The sequence below is a fragment of the Protomyctophum parallelum genome (assembly GCF_964188405.1).
Source record: "Protomyctophum parallelum genome assembly, chromosome: 12".
Lineage (NCBI taxonomy): Eukaryota > Metazoa > Chordata > Actinopteri > Myctophiformes > Myctophidae > Protomyctophum > Protomyctophum parallelum.
This window is the reverse complement of record NC_139712.1, coordinates 27,460,309-27,486,608: the sequence shown is the minus strand read 5'-3', so window position 1 is coordinate 27,486,608 and position 26,300 is coordinate 27,460,309. Positions and strand designations below refer to the sequence as shown.

Sequence of the window (26,300 nt, the reverse complement as noted above, 5' to 3'; positions counted from 1 at the left end):
ATTCTGAGAACCGAGTGGCCTTACAGATTTGTCAAGGCATATAACCCCCAGCCCCTCCCCCCACCCCCCTCTTGTCGTCATTAAAGAGCCATTATGCTGAATTACAGTAAAAAAAAATCCTCCTGGATATCTGTTCTCCAGGCATTAAGTCTATCTTCCGAGGATTCCGGAGAAAAGTCAACCAATAGAGCATAGAAATCTGATATTATCCCCCTTCCTAATGGGTCATTAACCAAAGCTTTCTCCAGCACAGACGTGGATGGGGCCAGCATGGATTGCCCCATATTAGTTCTAATAAAATCCCTCAGTTGCAGATATTTAAAGAAGTGTTTGCGAGGGATATCATATTTAATGACAAGTTCCTCGAACGAGAGCATACTCCCCCGACCCCTCTCAAATACATCCCTTAATTGACCTATTCCCCTATCAGCCCATAATTTAAACCCCCCATCAGCTCTACCTGGCACAAATTGATTATTACCCCATATTGGGCTGAAGCGAGAGAGACGTGGATGTTCTCCCAAATATATATTGACCTCATGCCAGACTTCAATCATTGTTTTAACTATAGGATTGCTTGTAATTCTTTTTAGGTTTTTATAAGTATCTGATTAAATATAAAGGGGGAGTGGTAACTTCAAGGAGCTCGATTCCACATCTTTCCATGCCGGCGCCGCATCCATTGTAAAGTAGAACATTAGTGTTCTCAATTGAGCTGCCCAAAAATACCACAGCAAGTTAGGACACTCTAATCCCCCCCCTATCATAGGGTAGATAAAGCAAGGACAATCTAAGTCTAGGACGTCTATTGTTCCAAATAAAGTTGGTAAACAATTTCCTGGTTCTAGAAAAGAAGTTTGGTGGAGGTGACAAGGGTACGTTTTGGAATAAATATAATAGCTTGGGAAGTACATTCATTTTGAGTATATTAATTCTGCCGATCAAAGATATTGAAAGACTTGACCATCTATTAATTGAATTTTCGATTGTGGCTAAAATTGTGTTATAATTAGCATTCACCACCTCTTCCAACCTTGGCACAATTTGGATTCCCAAATAAGTAAAGGCATTTACTGGTCTGAAGTGACAAACATGACCGGGAGGGTTTGATCTTTCTTCCGAGTTCAGAAGCATAATGGATGACTTAGAGTTGTTTACTTTGTAGCCAGATATGCGACCATATGATGTTATTAGATCCAGAATAGCTGGAACACACTGGCATTCTGAAGCAACAAAGTAAATGTTGGAGTCGTGACCCATTGTCTGCGGCCTTCGTTGTGATGATTATGTTGTGGCTGCCGCTGTCACAGAGCTCTGGGGCTTGTACTGTATATGAAAATTGTCACGGTGTCGCATTGTCAACAGCCCCCGCAAGGCCTTCGCTGTGGTGGCCTTGCAGGGAGTTGTTGAACAGCTCAATTCAGAAAATTCCTTTGTGGAGCATAATGAAAAAGCAATGTCACATACAGGCTGGTCTATACAGTAGGCTCACTCGCTGCTTATGAAAGCCTGGAAAATTGGCAGGGCTTATTTTGACAGTATTGGTGTATTGTTTCATGATTTTCTAGTTTTGCTGTATGTGTATATTTATATATTGTCAGGTGGAAACCTGTCCAAAACTATTACTAAATTATAAAGTAGCAGATCTACAAGCTCAAAAGGTGTCGATTCGCACAGGATTTTTAGCAAAAAATATCGATCCACTCAAATATCGTGGTTTTTAATGCCACAATTTTTAAAAGTCGATTTTAAAGTTCAGAATTGAGTGTCATTGAAGTGTATGATTCAACTTATGTGAAAGAACTGGAGAGTTAATTTAAAAAAATGACACCATGACTCCATAGAGAAATTACTTCTGTGAACCAGGCAGAACCAGGGGATGAGCGAGTGATGTCAGGACTTCGGCGCTCTATAAAGAATAGCAGAATAATACATTACTACATACATACATATCCAAAATAAACTTTATTTTAATTAACTCTCCAGTTTTTTCACATAATCAATCACATACAAATGGGCAACAAAAAAAACTAAACATTTCTCTGCTTTATTGACATAAATTGCACTCTTCTATAAATTGTGAGCTTGTACCCCCCCCCCCGGATAGGCATATCTGCCCTTGCCTATTAACTATTTGGTGTTTATTGGGTGAAATCATCCATCAAGGGCTTCCCCACCATGAGTTGGGCGTTGTCATATTCTAACACAAACTGAAAACCTAGTCTGGCAGCCAGCTCGTAGTGTGCCTCACTAGTCATTCGACTCCCAGCCCAGTTGTGCCACTATTTGTGTGCCAACAACTTTTTCTTTTTTTTAGACATACAGTACATGGCCGGATAAGACTGAGGTGACTGAGTCCGACATACATGGCCAGTTAAGACTGAGGTGACTGAGTCCGACATACATGGCCAGTTAAGACTGAGGTTATAGGTTTAGGGTTTGGTGTAGCAATGTCCGACATACATAGGTGGCCGGTTAAGACTCACCCGTGGCTTCCGCGTGCGGTACCACTCAAAGTGACTGGCAGATATAGTTGGCGGGTGATTTCACCTGTGTGCTTCCTGCTTCCGAGCCCCTTCCCTACTTCCTTAACAGGTGTTACCGATCAGTGATGATACTAACTAAGGCTCTGTTCCTTTTAGTGTACAGTGGTTCTCAAAGGACCCCTATAACTCGTGTACAAAAGTATTTGTACACACCTGTGCGGGGCCATTTGGAACCCACTCAAGGACACGGTGTTTCCAGTGAGGCAACATGCACAAAAGCAGCACCCTGACTCTGTTTGACCAGAATGGAACAGCTGGAGCCTCCCTTCATTAGTATCATCGGTAACGCCTGTGAAGGAAGTAGGGAAGGGGCCCGGAAGAAGGAAGAGTTATTCTGTGGGCATATAACCTCGCGTCACCAGGTCTGTTTTACAAAATTGCCGTGTGAACCGGTCTGGAGCGGATGATATCTTACGTCATGTTGTAGTATTGTTTTGTAGTCATCAGGCAGGAAGAATCATGCGGAACTTCCTTTTCCCTCAAACCGGAAGAATAACAATAAAAGCTCTCGTAGCCTGCAGCTTTAAATCGGTTTGAGGGAAATGGAAGTTCCGGAAGATTGATGACTACAAAACAATACTACAACAGGACGTAGCGATATCATCCGCTCATCCGGATCATAAACCCGAAAAGGAATCCTGCCCAGGCGAGTGGGCATAGAGCCTATTCCACACACTACATTATTGTACTACAAAAAGTTAGGAATATCTTTTAAAATTCAGTATAGGCAAATTCTATCAAATATACATTATTTAATAATAATAATAATAATAATAATAATTATTATTATTATTATTATGCTATGTTAAGCAAAACTTGAATTTCTATTCTTAATCGTGAATAGCAAGCTCACAATGCTTCGCATTGATAACAGGTGTGCCTTGAGATTATGACTTGCCCATTGGTCACAAAAAGTTAGAAAGCTAAATGATCTGCACTTATTATATTCAAGATCACCTGTGCAGATCGGCGAGTGGGAGCAGCCTGCTTCCTACACGCCGCAAGTCCCCTGTGTGAAACATGAACACAGAGGGTACTGGCTACCCATAATGCTCCTCCATCTGTTCATTTATCAGTCTGAAACACCCAGCCGCTATATTCCCGGCATTACAGTTCATTAATATTCATACAATATTCATATAGAGGAACATTGCCCACCGAGTAGGGGTATTAGTAACAGAGACAGAGGGAGCCAGGCTAATTGGTGATTGATAGCTCAGCCATTAAGCAGCCTTGCCCAAAGCAGCTAGGGGCTAATGCAGTCTGGAGTCGTAGCTTTATGGACTGCATGGTGACTTTACTGTAGTTGGGAATGGGAGGAATTGTACTTGGTCATTACTGAAGATTGTGACATGCACTGTTTTTTTTTACTGTTAATTTAGGATTTGATTAACATGGCATGTCGTCCTGCATGCTTTACCATTTAGAATTGAGCCGTTGGAACTTGGGATGTTTTGGCATTCTCTGAGTGTATGTAGGAGAGCACTTCCTGCATCACTGGGTTTTCCATTAGCTTCTTTTTCTCCTCTGTAAGTTGACATTGATTTATGCGATCCAATAACCCAAACAATTCATTTGATCAAATCAGTGTTCAGCTGTGTTAAAGATACAGTCCCGGGCAGTGCCCCCCCCCCCCCCTTTTTTATTTGCATTAGCATTTAAATTAAGGGTATTGATTTTCAAAGTGTCCCTATAGACCATGGGTTCCCAAACTGTGGTGTGTGCACCCCTTGGTGCGCGAACGCCCTCTAGGGGGTGCGTGACATGAAAAGGGTAATGCAGGTTATGGTGTGATTTAATACAAACAGCAAAATCCGGTAAAACACTGTTGTAAGGAGATGTATACAGCAGCTGCATGTCTCTCAGTGCAGTGACATTCTGTGATTATTTGCCATAATCATGTTAAAAAATTGATCATTTTCGGTCAAATCCAACGAGACTGAGCGTTGGGAGGTGCTAGGTCAGGAGGTAACAGGGGGTGCACGGCCAAAAACATCTGGGGACCGCTGACTGATGGTTTTCATTGCGAATGCAATTGTGTTGTAATGCTCTCTCTCTTTCCAGTACAAAGTAACTAAGTACTTTTACTCAATTTCTGTACTTAAGTACAAATTTGAGGTATTTGCACTTTACATTTCCAATGTTACATACTTTTGTACTTGTGAACTTCTAGGTTTGCTATTTTCGGCATACAGCCGACTAAAATCTTATGGGACTAGACTAAAACCAAAACATGACATCGAAAAAAAATCAGAAGACTATGACTAAACTCAATAAAGAATTGCTGTCAAAATGAACTGCTTTCTCTCTCTCTCTCTCTCTCTCTCTCTCTCTCTCACCCCAGGTTGCCTCTTTGAGGATGAGCTGTGTACACCATATGAGTTATGTGCCAATGGTGAGTATAAACTTGAAGTGATCTTCCTGCCCGTCACACCGCATTACACATGGTGTCTGTAACAATGTACAATGTCACTGTGCATCACACTGATGCTATCAGCCGCTATTGACACTGAATTGTTAGCCCTTTGTCTTTGGGGATCTACGGTGAGAGGCAACCAGAGGGCATAATGAATCATAATCGGCGCTCAAAACCTTATGAATCCAGTGTCATATGCATGTACTGTAGCTGCAATAGATGCTACAGTATAATGCTATCTGGCATCTAAGTTGCAAAACCAACCCTTGACATGTTGCATAGAGCAGAGGACCAGGGGTCCTTGGGGGTGTTCTAGGGGTCCCCAGGAAAATATGTTAATATTGCATTAAAATCAGTTTTACCACTTTAACCCTATACATCGGCTATTTCCAAAATAAATCTGGAATTTCAAGACATATCTTGTATGGGGATCCTTTTCAGATGGCGGTCTGCAGCCAAATACATACACTGTATTCATTTGGGGTTCCTTGAAATTAAAAGGTCTGTGAACCATCAATGTGTATTATAGAGCATTCATCTTCTTCTTTTTTTTTTTTTTTTTTTAAGATATTTTTTGCGGCTTACGCCTTTTATTGATTTTTGAAGGGACAGACAGTAGGCTGACAGGAAACGGGAGAGAGATGGGGGGATGACATGCAGTAAAGGCCGTGTCGGGTCCGGGAGTCGAACCCGCGGCACACTGCGACTGGATCACCAGTCCGGTGCCCAGACCGTTACGCTACGGCCTGGGCCAGCATTCATCTTCTTCATAGCAGCGAGCACAGTGACTAAACGCTGGCTGCTTTGCGAGCTGCATTGTTTGTTTTGTCTGACAGATTTGAGCTAACCTCATTTCATCTGAACAACAGACTCCTTATGAAATCAATTTCACAAACGAGGTGAGGCCAGCAAAGTGAACGTGCTGGTTCCACACTGTCTTTGTTTATTCAGCTAACTCTCTGACTTCAGACATGTTGCCCTATATTGCAGTTGGCTTTGGACTCATAGAATACAGAGAGGACATCCCCTGCCTTATTTCCAAATTAACCCAGTTCCACTGTGTGGGGGAAACGAGGGCGAAACATGTTGGTTGACAGAACTGAAATACAAAAAAGCCACCTGACAATTACCCTGTCTATTTTGCTGCGGAAGGGAGTGGCCAAAGATTGTTCATTTAGATATTCCATCTCGATTGAAGCCACTAGAGGTGACAGGAGACCAAATTCTACAAAAAACATACCTACTGTAAGTGTGCTCTGACGTTAGACGGCGATATTGTTCTATATGGTTACTGGTGCTAGATCCCACAAGAGTGTGTTGCTGTGACAGAGAAATGTTGACAATAAAGTAAATTTTCTCTTGGGAAGATTGTGTTGCTTGTGGCAATTGGGTCAAATATTTAGTTCAGTGACCATGGGTTTAAAGAATGGTTCAGTAGCCGTGTTCACGTTCACTCTTCCATTGGAATGAATAGACTCCCACCTGCTTCCCATCTTCGTTTTCAGGTGACAGCCATGTTGGATTTGGACACTATGGCGCCCCCACCGGCTCAAGTGCCCTAGCTAAATCTTTAGAGCATGCCCTGGGCATACATCTGGGTCACATTTGGTGCATTGTTTAGACTGATTAGGGTGAAATATCCCTAAGGGCCAGGCCTGGACTAAAGAGGCCAATTTTCACAATATAAATTATATAAAAGTGGTTCCTTCACAATTACTTCACTTAAATCAGAATATTTAATTGTATTCCCCATGAAAACGTAAAGAACATTTCAGTCTATTTTCTACCTTATTTAGTCAAACATATATGTGTTTTATTATGTTTCAGTATAGTGGTGACTTCCATCTTTAAATGGTCCATTTTGAGGGCTTAGCGGCCATTTTTTAGCTTGGCAGGCGTACAGCAGATTTGGATTCAGCACACCTAATTACCCCTAAAAAAACATGTATGTCATAAATGTACACGATTTGCCTTCGGGTTTCATATTTTTGGAAATCTGACATAGTCTATTGGATATCATATTCTCTTCTGGCACCACTGAACCGACTAATAGCAAGAGGCAGGATATCAGTTCTGAGCTGAGCACACAATGATGCAATATAACATTCTACAATGGTAGTTTATTCACCCCCACCCCTGCAAAGAAGGCTGAATAATCGAATGTCCCATCATCAGCTCCCCTTGAAGGGGAGATTATACTTCATCAGTTTGCCAAAGATGCATTAACTGTCCATCAAACCACAGGTGATCCTGCTGCCCACACATCCACCCACAGTGGTGATTAAAGCCTGACAAGGGAAAGACAATATTGTGTGAGCCATCTCAGAGCTCATTCTCTGTCCAGGACAGAAAATCTCATAAAAACCTCCACGCTCAATAAGAAATGAACAATGGTGGAAAAAGTACTAAAAGTAAAAATCACACCCGGGTGAAGTGAGGAGCGCTCTTATCATTATACATCATCATACATCATCTCATGAACAACTGAATTTATGTGATTGGTTCGCCGATTTGCTCGTCTACATGACGTAAATTGTCCCTTCATTGTCAATGACATTTAATGTTTGTGTTGCCACAAATTTACGTCATATTTGAAGGACATATCACCTAATTTCTCCTTTCATTGTCAATGGCAAATATGAGACGTGTGGAGACAAAAGCTGTATAGGGAATAGCACCCCTCAAAAATCAAGCTGCAATGTAGAAATGCATTCAAAGTAAGTTCAACATTTACTTGAGTAAAAGTACAAATTGGTTATCAAAATGTACTTAAAGTACCAAAAGTAGTACAGAATGTCTAATTTCATATGTTTTCAAATGTATAACATGTATACAAATCCTTTGAAAATAGCAGATCTACAAATTGTGAGCTTGTAGATCGTCTATATTCAAATGGCCGAAATGTATATAGGGCTCAAGTAACCTCGCGCCACCAGACTTTCCACCTCAGAGGAAAGCCTGGTCTGCGTTCTAAAATTGCCCTTGTGATCTGGTCTGTTAGACCGACATACTGTAGTAGCGTCTTTGAGGGTCACAGTACGGTATGTGCTTCAGAGATATACCTCTTAACGGCACCCTACTCCAGGCTGGGCCCGCCAATCTCCAGGGGGTATGAGGAGTACCTGTAGGAGGACCCCTGTAGGAGGACCCCTGATGTGTAACAGCCACAACTCAGACAGGGGATGATGAGTGGGAATAACTAACTAGGTCTGCCTCTTCAAATGGTCCCTGTAGGACTAACCTGGTTTATTCTAGGCAGGGCCTCTTCTTTCCCTGGCAGGACTGTTGCCATGCAGAGGAGAGGGGAATGGAGGAGAGGAGAGGGGAATGGAAGAAAGGAGAGGAGAGGAGAATGGAAGAGAGGAGAGGGGGATAGAAAGGAGAGGAGAGGAGAATGGAAGAAAGGAGAGGGGAATGGAAGAGGAAAGGAGAAGGGAATGGAAGAGAGGATGGGGGAATGGAATGGAAGAGAGCAGAGGGGAATGGAATGGAGGAGAGGAGAGAGGAATGGAATGGAAGAGAGGAGAGGAGAGGGGAATGCAAGAAAGGAGAGGAGAGGGATGGGAGGATGGGAGAGGAAGGAGGTGGGAGGGGAGGAGAGGAGAGCAGTGGCAAATATGTTCCAGGAGGGAGCTGTTCACACAACGGTGCCATAAGCACTCAGCGGGCCGGGTATACAGACCACTATTGTATGGATGAATTGGGTTTGCTTAACCTTTTATGGATAAATTGCTCCCATTTAGTAGAGGTAGACTACCTATTATATAGGTGAATAAATTTTTTTATGACTTATTTTTATTTTAGTGTAGTTGGAAAGCAGTGGCAGAGAAGAGGATATGATGCAACCGGGGTGTCTAAATATTGCATATTCAATATGTTGTCATCCGTGAATCAATGGTGCCAAGACATAAACACTGGAGATGTGGAAGAAAGCCACAGAGGACGTTAAAAGCTTAATATCAACACAGATTTATACAGAAGCATGCTTGATATCTTTTTATTAACTTGGTTGCTATAGCTGAGGTGTGTGTGTGCGTGCGTGTGACCGTGCGTGCATACAAGATGTCACCCATTTTGTTTTACTGACAATCATTAGAAACACAATGACATTTTAACAGTGTGGACTCTAGCCCTTTTCTAATCACAATTTGTTAGTGCCATCGATTATTTAGTGCAGTCTATCTTTTACAATAGTGGATATCTAATTTACAAACTAAACTCTTCAAGATATAAGTGATGTAGCCTTCTATAGATTCTGTGACCTACTGGTACGATGAACTAAAGTGCAGTGGTTATTTAAGTCCTACGTGAGTCCCAAAGGACAGCAGCTGCCTTGCTATTAAACACTTAACCAACAGTGTTCCATTGATTGGTGCTCAACTTGCCTCAATTTGGGCCAATATGTGTGAATATTCTCTCTCTCCCTGTGCTTTTTATTTGGTCATTAACTGGCACTCTTCTCCAGCGAGTGGAGTTGTGGAATATGCATGAACGCGCAGACTTTGCAAGTCTTTAAACCAGAAATACACTTTGTTGGTATTGTACTGTATTTTTGAGCGGTGGCACACTGTCTCCTATGCACAGCTATGTGTGAAAGTATTCCTTCTCCACAACCATAACCCATTATTACCTGAGGCCAATTCTTGCTATTCTTTTGCACAACAGAAAAGTGAAGCTTTTGGTCATGCTTCACACACTGTCAATGCTGTCAGACAGAATTCAATTCCCAGTGGATTCCTCGCTACTCGCACCAGTGCAACCACACTTGCAATTTCCCAGAATTGCACCTTTCTATAGTTACTGTATTATTATAACAAATCATACTGCTGTACCATCCTCCCTCGTTGTCGTTTACTCAGACTCGTCTGTCTTAGCAATCTGAGACTAATCAATCGAGCCTATTAATTTACATATACACAAGCCATTAGTTGCACTGGTCTTATACTGTATAGTTCTACAGTATGCCAATCTCCTGCCAGTCTCCTGGGTCCATTCTCCCCCACTTCACTTCCGACGTGTAGTCTGCTGGAAGAGTTGCTTGCTGACTGTCAGCTTTACTGCTCCATGCTCCTGTTATCCAAGCTTTCACAGCCTCAACAGCAGCCGGGTAGGTGTTGTACTGTCAGTCAGTGAAGAGGGAGCAGTGTTGCCATGTCTGCTAAGTGACTTTGGGCTTGTTTTTTTTTCCTTTTCTTTATATGAAGTTGTTCGTAAATTTTGGTAGTTGTGTTTTTTTTGGAGGGGAGGGCTTGTTTCTAAAGCTTCCTAATGTTTAATCCAATGGTTTTCAAACATCTTCATAGAGCACCGAAGTCTGACGTCACTTTCAGTAGAGGGCGTCCTTCCCCAGGTTCATGTATTTTTTTAGTTGAGGATTTTTAGATTGCTTCATATAAGAACTGTGTTTGAAAAATAAACATGTCATCCCGGCCGCTTCACTCATATGGATATGAAGAATCAACTGACTGAGAGAAAACGCTAATGTTACTGCTACTGAATTAGTTACATTTTCGCTAGAAGCAGACTGTATCATATATGAGTGACTGACTGTTGCAAACGATACAGAGACACCTCCCTGACAATAACGCAGAGACAGCTTGTTTATTTTTGGTCCACAACGCTTATAGTAGACGATATTAAGATCCCCCCATGTTATTCTCCATAGAGAAATTACTTCCGCGAACCAGGGGAATCGAAGGGATGAGCGAGTTACGTCAGGACTTCGGCGCTCTATACTATAGCAATGACCCTCAAATTATTACGTAGCCTTTTTTCTACCGACCCCTCCCCCTCCCCCCTCCATCTAAAAACATGCTGTGCCAAGAGCCCCTATGCCAGATTTGTGTTGTTAAAAATGTTGTAGAAAAATATTCAAAATTCAACAAAAAAAGAAAAGAAAAAAGAAAAACTTCAAAAAATAATATTTGGGGACACCCTCAAAATAATTTGGCGACCCCCCCCCCCCCGAGGGGTCGCGGCCACGGGTTGAGAACCCCTGAAATAGCTGATCGGCTATTTTCAAATATCCGATGCATAAAGTGCTTGTTTCTATAGACCTGGTTGCTTTTTTTTCCTCACATAATCTGCCAACACTGGTCACTGATGCGCTGCTCCCGTGCTTGCAGTTTTAGGTTAGGGTTTGAGGTAGGTTGTCGTTTGTCGGACCAATGACTAGTCTGAACTAAGTACTGCACCCAAGGTGGGGTGGGTTGCTCTTTTCTCTCGAGGCGTGACTGACAGGACACCTACCTTCGATTTATACGACTGGTCGGGTTGACCGATTACATTTGGCATTGATTGGCATTGGTTTCCTGTACATATCCCATCCACGGCACTGACCTTATCGCATATATTGATCCGTGTTTTCTTTCCTCAGTCTTGACAGATAATCGTTAGAAATGCACAGTGTGTCCACATTGGCCACGATAGATCTCCACCTGGTTTTCAAATGGCTTTGAGCAGTGGTTCCCAAACTGGGAGTCGGGACACCCAGGGTGGTCCCCACATTATTTTCTGGAGGTCCCCAGCTGATGGGCTTCATATGCTACATAGTTTTATCACTTAACAATAACAGTAATTATTTCTAAAGTGACGACGGGACCTGCCTTTTTAAATTGGACAAATTGTCAAATATTACATCATAAAATTAGCCGATCGACAAGCTCACAAGTAACGCCTTGCACATGTTGTTAGGCTATTTTCACAATATCTTTGGAACCCAGTCAAACTAAATTGAATGCCTACAATTACCAAATGCTTTTCAGGGTGGGTGTGCCCAGTTCAAATTCTGATTAGTGGTATTTTGGGGGGTCGCGGACTAAAACAGTTGGGAAATGTTGGCTTTGAGTACGTTCCATTTTATGCTGCAGAATGTGTGTTTTTTGGGGGTATTTGGATCACACTGATGGTTTTATAATGTGTGTTAACTTTGGATGTGGGGCACCACTCCCTCTCCACTGTGGCTACAACCAATACATGCTGTGCTCGTCCGAGCCTGAAATTAAAACACAGTTTTTATGTCAAGTAAAGAGAAAATGGTGGTGGGGAAGTCTAGTACTTTCTGCAACCTATCATCTAAGATGGATGCACAACTCCTCTGCCTAATAAATGTCAGAAGTGTGTAAATAAAGACAGCAAAGTGACAGAGCAATACGCCTTTTGATTTATCATGCATAAATATGGCTCCGGATGCCTCGGCGTCTATACCTCGAGGTAGCCTATCCCTATATAGACAGCTCTCGCACCTCTATCCATCAATTGCCTCACAGTCACATTCACCAACCCAGCTGATTCCACTGTCGTTTTCCGCTGTCCTTCAACTGTCAATGTGCTAAAAGGTGCGTGCGTGCGTGCGTGCGTGCGTGTGTGTATTGTGCTAAGTGTGTGTGTGTGTGTGTGTGTGTGTGTGTGTTTGGTTACCATTGCCATGGTAACCAAACATTAAACATTTCCCTGTCAACTGGTTTTTTCACCACCAGCACCACACTTTTCCATCCACGGCACCGCTAAATTACACTGTTTAATTAATAATTACATTTTAAATTATATAATATAAAGTACTTAAATATGCGGTACGTAAATATGCATCCCTATTCGGGATACATATGTATACAGCATACATATGTATGCTGTAAGGTGGCTGTTGGGTTGGAAACCTTGTATGTCCAAAATGGTAACGTTTCAGGAAATATGAAAAATAAAATATTAAACCTGTGTCTCATTGGATCCAATGTAGTCTCACAAGCTCTTGTTAAAGGAGGAGTTCACCCATGTCGCATTCCTAAACCAATAATGTATTGACCGGTGGCGACGCCGGTATAGTAGGAGACTCAAGCAGTTTGAGACTCGTTCCTATTGGTCATCAAATTATTGGTTTAGGAAATGCAACAAAAACAAAAAGGCTTGATGGGGAGTGTAATTGATAAGTCATATTTTTGGGTGAACTACTCCTTTTCATTGGTTCAATATTTACTGTATAAAACCCCCCACAGGGCCCACCTGACACACACACTTAATCACTTTCATTATAAAATAAATTCAAAGAAATACATGAGAAAAACATTCAGATACAAGGTTTTCTGCCCGGCAACAGCAGCGGTATGCTAATTCACCAGCTCTCCCACAGGCGTTCTCCGCCTGTACAGACCTGTCATTTAACGGATCACATGCTTGAGGAGGAAGTGGGGAAAACACAGGCTTCACGCTGAGAATGGGAATTCAATTAAAAGCCTGGTCTGACATCACATTATTATCTTTGTAATTATCAGCACCCCCCCTCCCCCCGATTTCACGCTGAACATGGGCACCGTAATTAAAGTTATACACGTGAGTTGAAGTTGAAGAATTGTGGCCACAGCGATATGTGCAGGCAGTAGTAAATGGATTAATGGAATAGCGTAAATATTTCATGACTTCATCATGCCAAATGGTGTAGATTTGCCTTTCAATGGTGTCTTTTTAAACCACTTCCAAAGCTGCATCCCACATTTTGGGCATTTGGGCGGATGTTTAAACCTTTCCAACAATGATTGCTATTCGGTTTACAATGAAATTGTAAGTGGTTAATAACTTAATATAGATCAGTGCTTCTCAAACATTTTCAAGTCAAGCATCCCCAAATGTATATGTATTTGGCCGCGGACACCCCGTCTGACAAAGCTGAAAGCTTGTATATCTGCTATTTTTGAATAGCCAATGGATAAAGTGGTTGAAATGATCGTGACTCGCTGGTAAGCCCCAAGGACCCCACTTTGAGAACCACTGATACAGTATTTATATGGATCATAGACCATGAGTATTATTTTAATGTGTGCAGTGTATCAGTGACAAGTGACAGGCTATGGTGCATACAGGTATATGTTGTATGACACAAGTCTGTGAAGTCGCCTAATGGGAATGGGAATCTGTGGGAATGGGAATCTTGAGTCTGTGACACCGTCAATGTTGGCTGTCCTTGCCGGCCATCTTGTGTCTAATGGACTGGCGTGGTGCATGACAGAATGCTGATTCACACCATTAACTTCACTCTGTAAAGATGCACCACATATGCACACAGAAGATGGTTCACGCCCACATGTAGGATTATAGTCTCGTACTGAGATTGTGTTACGATGTGTGTTCTTTTTATTAACCACTTGAAGAAGCACTATGTACCTTTCCTCTTCTACCCCAGATTTTAACCAGGTTTCCTGCGCAAGTGCTGACATTCTTACCATTGGGCTAATAGAGCCGGCCTTCTTGCTCAGGGGATGAATTTAATCTTGGCCACAGCTGAGTGGTTTGTAAGTCAGCCTCGGCAGGTAGAGGGTCTGGGTGTTGCATGTAGGTTCAATTCGAGGGCAGGTCAGTGATATGTCGATGTGTGTCCCTGAGCAAGACTCTTAACCCCTAGTTCCTCCCCGAGTGCCGTAGAATGGCTGCTCACTGCTCCTAGTTATCAGAGCGGTAAATGCAGAGGATGAATTGCACTTATGTGCATATACTGTGTATACATTTAAGGTGACAACAAAATTCTTAGTGTGGTTGTTATAGGCAACACACTATTGTCCTCGGTTTGAGGTAAGACATAATTCAGTTCCTGCAGTGCATTTCTCATGACTCACGTCAGTGCAACCACACTTGCAATTTCAGAGAATTGCACCTTTCTAGTTATTATTATCATAAGTTTAAAGATGGAGTGCCACAATTTTTGTATTTTTCCAGCTTTTCATGTGTCTATGGGGTGACAGTACTTCATTAGACACCCTGGAGTCGTTTTTATGTGCAATGGTGTAATAACTTTGTATTTAGGGTTTCTTCCTGGAGGCTGAACCATTGACGGTCCAACGGACCAATGAAATAAACACGGATAGTGTGACGTAAAAAAATTGCACGCACACACACGCACCTCCCCCTCTATAAGTCTATATATATTTTTAAATACGACAACCTCTGTGGGCGGAACTGCCTGCCACATACACACGTGTGAACTGAACGGCGCAGCCAGCCAGTTTGCTGCTCCTAACTGTGTGGCAGATTTTCAAACAGTAATTTCACACATTACCAGTTCACAGCAGAGCAGACTGTTTTTCGTTAGATTGGAAGCAAGTAAATGTTCACGTCGGGTCCTCAGGATTAATCAAGGAAACCACAACAAACCAGCCTTATATACAGGGATACAGGCACCTGCTCTGCTGTATAGTAGCTCTTGCTGTTCTCAAGGAGTAGGTTGTTTCTTTTATAATCACAGTGGTCGCACTGGTCGGGCTTTGATACAGAGTGTAGTGTCACAGTGTGCATTCTTGTTGGCTGTTGTAGTCAATAATATGTAGGTCCTAATACTTTAGAAGTAGAATTAGAAGTATCTGTTTTGTCGCGCTGGAAGTCATGTTGCCATGTCTGGCTATTACAAGCGACTTGGGCTTGTTTTCATATAAGTAACTTTCAGGGGAGATGTGGTTGACTTGACCAATGGTTCAAGGACCCTCAGATTAATATGTTGTTAAAAGGATTGGTGTTGTTAAAACGTTTTCATAAATATTCAAGGCAATTTCTGTGACTTATTTTTGTGTAGCTAGCCGCTTGTTTCTTTAAATCTGGCGACTTTTGCTGAAACTCAATGCAGTCAGAAGGAACATTCATGTTGTAAATTGAGTTTGATCAGAGCAATAGAAGAGTGGAGAGTCTTCATCATGTGCCTAGGGTAGTGCAAGTGTTTTGTGTCAATAAAGGACAGTTTTAATGCCAGGGTGCTTAGCTGGAGGAAATCAATAGCCTACAATATATTAGCAAATTATTCATGCTAAATGATCTATCAAACTAATTGTTTCTGCTGTTAAACTATGATTTAATTGGATGATGAGCTGAGCTGATTGTGACAATAGGGCCAATATAATTGGAGGAAATAAATAAATGATTATAAAAAATCAGAAAAAAACAGATATGGTATGGATGCGTGGATTATATGCCTATACATGGATGGTGGCAGTATAAGAGCATAATGGTGCTTATACGATATCTCAGAAATATGGGAAGTGTTCACTTCTAACATTCACCAAAACATGAGTTTTTGTTACATTACAGACACCAATTTGTCATTTTGTAAACAAAAGGTCAGAGCCATGGGCTGTCCTTTTATAAGGAGGGGAGGGGCTAGGACAAGTGGGTGGTCTTAAAGGAGGAGGCGGAGGGACTGGATTAGGTGGGTGGTGCTACGGTTAAACTCACACATACCTAATGAACTGGTGGGTGTGTCCACATAAAACCATCATTTTAACAAATACTGTACACTTTTTTGAAAATATTATACCTCATATACACCTAAATACACCTGATGATCATGTTTAAGTGTGGAAAAAAATCAAGGCACTCCATCTTTAAGTTTTTACAAGACAGAGTATTTTCCAGCTCGGAAACTGACTGCTGCCATAATGGAGGAAAGTGCTTTGAGGTTTTAGCGTTCAGAGTTGAAACAGTGTTGTGGCGGGTGACCCCCGCTGTTCCTTCCCCACATGCACTTCCTTCCCGTTGCGGTGAGGAAGCTAATAGCTGACATTTTTCCCTCTGACAGAATGGCGATAAGCAGCCCGTTCATGGCAGGAAGGACTTTATCAGGCACCCCGGCTATCTCCCTATCAGCAGGCCTTCTGCCTCTCTCAATGCGGGTTGCCAGGCAACCCACGCCGCCCAATCCCTATCGGCCCCCTATAATTCAATGGCTGGATCTAGACAGCCGAAAGATGCTAAGGCTCGTGGGGCGTGTGCGTGCATGCGTGTGGTGGCACGTGCCCGTATGTTCAGGATATGTGGTGTAGAGAGATGGTGTTGGAATATAAATGACCCCGTTTGTCACCATGGCTCAGCTGGGGGAATGTGTCCTCATATCCTGAACCCGCCAAATAATGCCCTGATTTATATTCCATAGTATACGACACACTCGGCCAAGAGCTGATTTTGAAACTAACAACGTGTCGACTTCAGTTCTTGTCTGCGAGTAACAACCGTTGTGCGATGGAGTATGAATTGAGCTTAGCCGCTGTCAACTGTGGCATCCCTGTTTGAGGGGCGTGTCATTACTTTCACACATTTATCGTTGAGTGCTTGTAGATGGCTATTTTTAAACAAGGCTTAGTGCTTAAAAAGTGAAACTATAACAATTATAATTGCTCTTAGACCTTTATTCTTTTATGCTATTTTATTATACTTCTATATAATATATTAATTTTAAATTATATTCTTTCTTCTGTCCCCTGTGTGCTGTTTCTCCCTTGTAGATGGCCTGTTTGGAAGGTGCCGGGAGCTCGGCACAGAACAGAACACATATGATATTTCTCCCTCTGCTCTGCAACGCATCAGGACTCTCCTGCAGAAGCTGGCCCACAGAGGTAAACGTCTGCCTATTCTTCTGACTGCTTGCACATTTCACATGACTGTCTCTGGTGCATTTTCGTAATGATTTAACCCATTAAGACATCAGGCCGAGTCTACAAATGTCTTCTAGATCCTCACAGTTGACTGAAAACCTTAAGATGCTATCAGTGGTGTAACGAGACGTCAGTAGGCCCCAAAGCGGGGTGGTCACAGCGGACCCTCAACCTTGCTATATATGTCAAGGACCCCCGAAATTATATGTACCCGTATTGTGCCGAATATAAGACGACTCTGATTATAAGACGACCCCCATATTTCAAGACTCATTTGTGGAAAATGAACATTGAATGTCAAATAGTCTAGTCCCTGATTATAATACAACCCCAATTTTAGGATATTTCCATTGTAAAATAACATACCGGTAGTCTTATATTCATAATAGGACCCCAGAAGCAAAGATTTTAGTTAAAAATGTTTGCTTTGTAAATACGGTACATACATTAAAAAATTTGAGACTTTTCAAAAACAGCAGATCTACAAGCTCATAGCGTGTCACGAAGTGACGCTTAGTATATCTGCTATTTTTGAACAGCCAAAGAAATCTAAAATGACACGGATGCTTTCCCGGTTTGAATGGGTTAACATAGTCTATCAGCTGTCTAACAGGGCTGCATTTAAAAGGCAGTACAAGTTTAAACGAGGCCAAATGGCAAGGCTGTCCATTTGGCCGCAGCCCGCTTCAATACACCATGGGGCTTGGACCAGGCCGTCGGACTGTCATGCGGAGAGCCATTGTCATGCCATGATCGTATAACTCCAACAGGCAATCTAATTGTCTTGTATGCTGCCAGGACATTTAGTGCTAATTTTGTGGATGAGTAAGTGTGCTGCGTGCACGGTAATCATGTTAGACGACCTCTCCTGCTCAATCAATGCGAGCCCAGCAGCTAATGTGCTTGTTAGAACAGGGTATTTGTAGTCGAGGGGATTGTCTCTATAGCAAATAAAAAGGTATAAATGCTAGATAAGATAAATAATAAATACAACGTGATCTACAGTTTAGTGATTCGCTAACATTTTGATGTCAAGGACGGACCTCGATTAATAAAATAATCCTGGTACGCCCACACTCTGCCAGACTGCACGGTATACAGGAGTGGATTTATTGAAGGAGAGGCAACATTTCGGTCACTGGTGACCTTCTTCAGGCATGACGTCAAGGACCCATGCAGCTGCATTTATATGTACAGTATTTGGCATTTGAAAAGGCCCCCATAAGAACTTATGGGGACCCCCTGGAACCCCCTCAAGGACCCTTGGATACCCTGACCCAACTTTGAGGCCCCAGCATAAGGACTTGTACTCATAGCCACAGTATATACTGTAATCATGGTCTGTTTTTTTCCTAGTGTCCCTAGCTGGACATAAAACTGAAATTATGTTTTGGTACATTTCATATAGCTTTTCGATTGACTCTGCCTCGTCTCAACTTCAGCTCCCTGCTGTTCCTATCACGTGAAAGAAGTCTGGTTCTCTCTGGTGGCTTGCACTGATCGAGGCATACACGCACACAGTTGATCTGTGATGTTACAGCCATCGCTGCTGGTTATTACGGGCAGCAGATGAAAGTGTCGGTTTGCTGCCTCCAGGTAGTCTAGACATCTGAAGCTATTAGTGTTTCTGACAAACTAATGATGGCTCGTTTCACCAGGCAGCTGTGTTCTTGGGTACAAGAAGTCCTTCAAATGCCACATTCATTATAAAAAAATAAGTGTTATTACTTACGGTGGCCTTGAGAGTAACTTGGATCAGTGCGTTTCTGTCGGGGACATGGTGATAAATACTTCCAAGGCTCGCTGTCTGGAAAAATATACTTCTCCAGTTTTCAAATGGATTCTTCAAGCAAATGCAGTGGGTGATTCTGGCCACCAGGGGGCAGCAGATATCTTTAAGACAAACTGGCCACAAAATAATGCCAGCCCTGCCTTCCTAATTGGCTTTGCTGGCAACTCAGAGTTTAATATCTTCTAAACAGGCGTAAACTGCTATTGAAAATCATTAAGAACACGCGGTCGGGCCATAGTCGGAAATAACAAAAAATAAATAAAAAATTGCGCTGATGAATATTAAGTGCTGAGGGAGGCCATACATTTATTCTAATTACTGCTCAGAAATAAACGAATGAGACCGAGGGGGGGAGTGAGCAGATCCTGTGTGTAATTTTGCCTGCTCCTTTTGAAAAGGTGTCTAATCCCTCAGATGTTATTTGGTCATTAGACTTGTTCACTGTGACCTTGTGTGTGTGTGTGTGTGTGTGTGTGTGTGTGCGCGTGCATGCGTGCATGCGTGCGTGCGCGCGCGTGTGTGTGGTGTGCTCCGTGTGAACGCGTCTTTCGGAGCGACAGCTCACGGCGGACATACTGCAGACATGACATCATCACTGTGTGGATCTGTGAATTCTCTCGTCTCTTCTGTCTGGAAGAATCACATCCAAGAGGGAAACAGACAGAGGGCACATTATCTGTGGATGAGTCCACAATGCTCTGTTAACGCTCACTGGTGCGTTATTCTTATCAGCTCAACAGCTATTGAAGTGTCATCTCTGCTCTGAGACGTGGTGGGACACCAACCCACCCACCCACCGCCGGCCCCCAAGCCACCCACCACCCCGTTCACTCACAGACAGGGTTATCAGTACTCAAAGGTTTCACTTCAGGAAAAGTTTCAATACTGCAATGTAGAGATGCACTGTTGCGTGAAAGTTAAAGTCTGGTATTCAAAATTAAAAGTAATGTAAAAGTACTCATTGTGCAGAATTTCCCAAGTTCAAAATGTATACAAATATTTTGAAAATGGCAAATCTGCAAGCACAGCTTGCAGATCGGCAATTTTCAAATCACAGATGTAGCCTATTTCTATAGGGCTGAGGTGGTTAATGTGTGTTTTGTAATAACCATAATCTATTAACTAAAGCTGTAAAATAATTGTAGTTGAGTAAAAAAAAGTACAATCTAACAAAAGCATGAAGAAAAGCATGTGATCTATGACGTGTGTGTGTGTGTGTGTGTGTGTGTGTGTGTGTGTGTGTGTGTGTGTGTGTGTGTGTGTGTGTGTGTGTGTGTGTGTGTGTGTGTGTGTGTGTGTGTGTCTGTATCTCTGTATGTGCCCCCCTGCTCACTTGCACAGTCCATCTGCATTTTGCACACATCGACCATTATGTTATGCAGGGCACCACAAAGCCCTTTTTTCCAAATTAACAAACTGAAAGCTATTTATTTCCATTTATTTTACTGCACAATGCACATGCGTGGTTGCCATGCATGCAGCTTCATCCTTACTGTGCATGTGTGCACGGTAGCTTTACTGCGCATGCGTGGTTGCGTTACACCATCATTCGTTGCCTATCGAATTTTGCCGCGGGCCGCTGAACAATCCACACCTCATAACAACGACTCACAGCCGTATGTTTTTGGATGCCTACGTCTCTACATTGCTACAATTCACCTCTACAAAAAAACACTGACTCCTGTACTGACCGCGATGAAGCGAACGTCTGCACACACACTGCTTCTTCTGACGTGTGTGTGTGTGTGTGTGTGTGTGTGTGTGTGTGTGTGTGTGTGTGTGTGTGTTCGTTCATATAATCAAACGGGTATAAGGACTGTATTGGAAATTGTACTGAATATTGGAAATACTCCAATAAAGTAAAAGTACCTCAAAATTGTACTTAAGCACAGTACTCGAGTAAATGTATATACCTTCCACCACTACTCCCCCTTGTTCACTCACAGAGAGGGGTTATTGAGACCATTGTAATGGAACCCAAATCGAAGCACGGAAGAAGAGAAGAGAAGAGTGGCGGGCGGGGAAAAAAATGAGACATCAATTGAATCGATTTACCTTTATCTTGCACCGCGAGTATATGCAGGTATAGAAATCATGCAATCTCAGTGTGCCGCGCAGCACCAATGTCATTTAGGTCAATAGAAATTGACCCCTGTACAAAAGATCCTTTGTGGTTTGTCATGCAGCGTCGCCACTGGCGGAGGGCTACATTGTCTGTTATTACATTTTTACTCACAATGCCTTTTCATCACACTATAGGGGCTGTCATCCCATTCCCAACTGAAAATGACTTTTATATTAGACTGAGAGCGGGGGCAGGGAACTGGTATTCCCAGTGTGCTGTCATGGCACGCCTGTTCGTTTCAAATCCAAGCTGCTGTCATATCGCTTTAGGATGATTATGGGAATTTTCGGGAGTGAATATTTACGTGTATATGTATTTGTATTAATCTGTGTTTGTCTGCTTAGTGTACTGTATAATCGGAAAGATAACACATATCAGCACTTTAGTAAGATATAAACAGAATAGAAATCACAAGGCGCTTTGTGATGTTACACGAAAGATGTACCGGTAGTTGAGTTTCTGTTGCATTTTAATAACCCGTTTCCTTACTTTTTTGGCTATTATTTGGCTGTTATTTAGCTCATTGGTTCCCAACCTTTTTATACTGAAGTACCACCTCTCCTTTTCTGTGTACCACCAGTGGTACTATAGTACCAGTGGTTGGGAACCCCTGATTTAGCTGGTTCGGGGTATGCGGGTTGTGTGAGGTTGCATGTGTGATATATGCTTCATGCTAGGATCACAGTAGGAATCTAAGTAGAAAATCAACATGCAATACCCCTGTTGTCCCAGAATTCAATATTCTAATGCTAGCATCATAATGCATCGTGGCATTTACATGAGGTATATGTGGACAGGTATAACCAGCTACAGGCTACAGTATATAACCAGTGTGGGATTCAGTGACCATAAACTGACAGTTTCAGGACGCTCAAGGGGAAAAATGTGTTTTATTACGCAGTCACTACTCTGTGGAATGCCCTCCCTTCAGCCCTGAAACACACTAATTGGTCATAGTTAGATCCCAACCCCGGATACCCCCTCCCCTTCTCTGTATTCTTCTCTTAGGGTACCTCTTGTCCTTTATGTATAGCTTCCAGCCTTATTGCAATATTACAATGAAAACCTGCATCTCTGTGTGTTAGTCACGCCTTCATACTGTATATGGTCACGCCTCGTGAGAAGACTGGATCATCACCTAGATTTACATATACGTATGGAGCCAGCCAGCAACTCTACATCTGATCTCAAACCCTTAGATCTCCATATATGGAGCTGACCTGTTCTGACATTCCATATGTTTATCCTTCCCCACCCGTCCTTCCTGTTCTGACATTCCATGTGTTGTGTTGATCTGACCTCATCAAACCCTGTACACTCAAGACACGCTCCATATATATGGTACATAATTCACCACTGAATCCACAGGTACTGTACACAGGTACATCATGCATTTGTGTTTGCTACAGTAGCATGCAACAAAATCAGTATACAATTTAATTTCATAGTCTAATAGTGTAGTCTATGTCAATAATACTAGAAGATAATGGACAGTTGAAAAGAAAAGCACACACACACACACACACACACACACACACACACACACCAGGGCACACATCCAGTACTGCACTCAAACACCAACATGCATACGTCCAGTGAAAATGGGAATGTTATGTGGAAAATGAGAGTGCTTATATTATATTGATTCACTCTGTGTGTGTGTGTGTGTGTGTGTGTGTGTGTGTGTGTGTGTGGGGGGGGGGGGGGGGGGGGGGGGGTGGAGGAATCATTTCAGTGAAGTGGCAAACCTTCTACTGCAGATTTAGACCGAACATGATAATTATCTTTAATGTTTATTGACTTGCAAATATCCTTTTTACTGTCCTCTCGCAGATGTTCACCAAATGCTTTGTGAGCTTTGTGGCAAATATGAAATGATTTCTACAAAGGAGGCCATTTACAAATGGTCAGTCAAATGTGGTTGTTCATAATGTTTGCCCCCCCTACGACAGACACTCATGGCCACATTGACTGCCAATGATGTAGATTTACGTCATCGGGTATGAATGACGCTATAGGTTGTTAGGAGACGGATACAACTGGAAATGAACCAGAGATGTTTTATTTTTTTGTTTCGACTCCGTCCGCCTCCACGTTATCAGATTTCGAAAAATACATTCATCTCAGATTATTTTCCCAGATTGCACTAAAGAACTGATGATTGCGTTTACGAATTTCTTGTACATTTAAGACGATCGTCCGCTCCTCCAGACAGCGCGTGTTTACATCATAGACACATGGCCGGTCCTGTGGGTTGACGAAACAAGGTAAAACACAGAACAACACTGGCGGTCGGCGGAATAATTAATTAATTAATATCCGGCAATCAACGGACTGCACTTCCATCAGTGCTATACAGTACGTGTCATTGTCTGCTCCTGTTTCAGCCGTGCATTATATCGTATACTTTTTTTTTTTTCAACTTAAATTTTATTAATTTTTCATGAACAGAAATAGACATACAAGGACATACAGAAAGCAAAAAGACAAACAATTGAACATTACATTACATTATGTGTTGCCAACTCAACTAAAAACAGTAGATCTAGAAATATAAGCATCTATGTATCATAAACATGAATATTTGTGTCAAGGATTCAAGGATCATATCTTTTGTTTTACATTCAGAGAAAAATAACAAAAAACAAAGCAAAAAAAGAAATAAAATCAAAGCCAAACATTCTGGTTCCTAGCTCACCTGTTGTTCAGTTGTATAATCAAACCATTTTTCCCATTTGTTTTCAAAAGACTCTCTCTTCAATCTCAAATTAGCAGTCATTCTCTCCATGTCGATTATTTCTGAGACTATCTGGAACCATTCATCTATGGAAGGAGGATCTACCTGTAGCCATTTCCGAGTAATGGCTTTCTTCCCTGCAGCCAGAAAGATTTATTTTTTTATTTTTATAATATTAGTTTTATTTGGAAAGAGCAGTACATTACAGATAGCATTTTCACATATGACACACGAGCAATTCCCAATATTCTTTTTTTTTCCCCCTCATCCCCCCTCCATGTGGCTCCAACTCCAATGTCTCTGTATAGTCCTTTTTCATGTGACATCAAGTCCACACTTAAACAGGGACAAACAGGGCAATATCACTTCGGATTGAAACATTTCAGGAGGATAAAAAGAAAAGAGTGGGCAGAAAAAGACAGACAGAAAAACAACAACAACAACCAAAAAAAAAAAAAACGAAAGTATATACACTATTGCTGAGGGGGACAAAAACAATACAGCTTTGGTCTTCGACCATGAGAGAAAGAGAGGTGTCTTGAAGCCAGAAAGATTTTCATCAGATATCTGTCACTTCCAATAATTTCATCTGGTACATCTCCCAAATATAGCATCAAACAAGAATCTAATATTTGAAAGCCCAGAATCTCCTTTAATTTCTCTGTGATTTCCAAAAGGTGAGAATTTCAGAGCAACCCCAGAAAACATGATAGTGATTTACATCTACCTCTCCACAGTTTCTCCAGCACAACTGGGATATTCCAAGCTGTTTTGATTTAAGTTTTGGAGTGATAAAAAAGCGGGAGGTGTTTTTCCAGCAGAATTCACGCCATGTGTTGGAACTTGAAGTTGTGTGTTGTGTTCTGCAAACATTTAACCATTGTTCACTTGTGATTTGGGCATTCAGTTCTTTCTCCCATTTCTCTTTGATGTAATCGGTTGTATGTTTTCTGGAGTCTGAAATACTTTTGTATAATTTTGATACTATTCTCTTTGTTCCTTTCGTATGAGCCTGAGCAATTAAATTAATATGTTTACTTTGATTCATTTGTGGTTCACGATTCTGAATTTCTTGATTGAAATAGTGACGTAGTTGGAGATATCTAAAGAAATCTTTCTTTTCTAGATAATATGTATCTCTCAGTTTCTGAAAGCTCTGTAACCGGTTTTCTTCCATAAGCTTATACTAGGATGTAATGTCATGATTGGAGAACCAAAACTTAAACCTCTGATCTAGTATCGCTGGCTTAAATGCCGTATCAAAGGCAACCCATCTCAGTATTTTTGATTGCTTTTCTATTAGTTGTTTGACGAGGGTGTGCCATGTCTGTAGTGTGAAAGATGTGATTGGATCTAGTTTATCTAAACTGGCTTTGGTTAATTGTTTATCACCTAACATGGCTTGTATTGGGATATCCTGTTCACTTAGTTCTATGCTTTTCCATTTGGCGTCTGAGTCGTTGCCACACCATAAAGCAACAAATCTAAGTTGGGCTGCATAGAAATAGTCTCTAAGATTCGGTAGTGACATGCCACCCTTTTCCTTACTTAGCTGTAATGTTGTGTATTTAATTCTTGGTTTTCTGCCATTCCAAATGAATCGTGAAATCCCACTCATTGAATTGTTTAAATGGAACATTAACAGTTAGAGACATGAAGAGATATAAGAGTCTTGGTAGGATATTCATCTTGATAGTTTCGATTCTTGAACTCAGGGTTAAAGGGAGCACAGTCCAACGGGTAAGGTCATTTTGTATTTTGGCGTTGATAGGATTGAAGTTTTTGTCATACAAGTTATCAAATTATTTTGTTATCCAAACCCCTAGATATTTTATGGCTTTTAAATTCCAGTTAAAGGGGAAGTTTTGTACTGTATTAGCTCTTGGAGCAAAATTGTAGGCTAAAACCTGTGTTTTTAACTTATAGCCTGAATATCTACCAAATGTTTTAAGAAGGTCGAAGAGATGTGGGAGGGACTGTTCGGGATTAGTTAAATAACAAAGTACATCGTCTGCATATAAAGCCAGTTTGTGTTCTATTCCCTTTATGACAACACCTTCTATACTTTTATGTTCTCTAATGGCCTGGGCTAAGGGTTCTATAAAAATCGCGAACAGAACTGCGGACAGCGGGCAACCTTGTCTCGTACCACGTTCCAGCGTGATGCCATCTGTGAGACGTCCATTTACCCTTATTCTAGCAACTGGTTTAGAGTAGAGTGCCCTTATACAATTAACTGATTCCTTAGAAAAACCCATTTGCTCCAGTACTTGAAACAGGAAG

At 41.8% G+C, this 26,300-nt stretch overlaps 1 protein-coding gene across 1 annotated transcript in view; it reads left to right on the top strand.

Annotated features, from left to right (window-relative positions):
• ptprn2 (protein tyrosine phosphatase receptor type N2) overlaps positions 1–26,300 on the top strand; it is a gene marked incomplete at its 5' end in the record, with an annotated part of 201,475 nt that overhangs the window by 21,476 nt on the left and 153,699 nt on the right. Inside the window, 2 exons of the mRNA XM_083777727.1 lie at positions 4,891–4,941; positions 17,214–17,324. Coding sequence (XP_083633853.1) covers positions 4,891–4,941; positions 17,214–17,324 — 162 coding nt within the window. The remainder of the gene's footprint in view (positions 1–4,890; positions 4,942–17,213; positions 17,325–26,300) is intronic.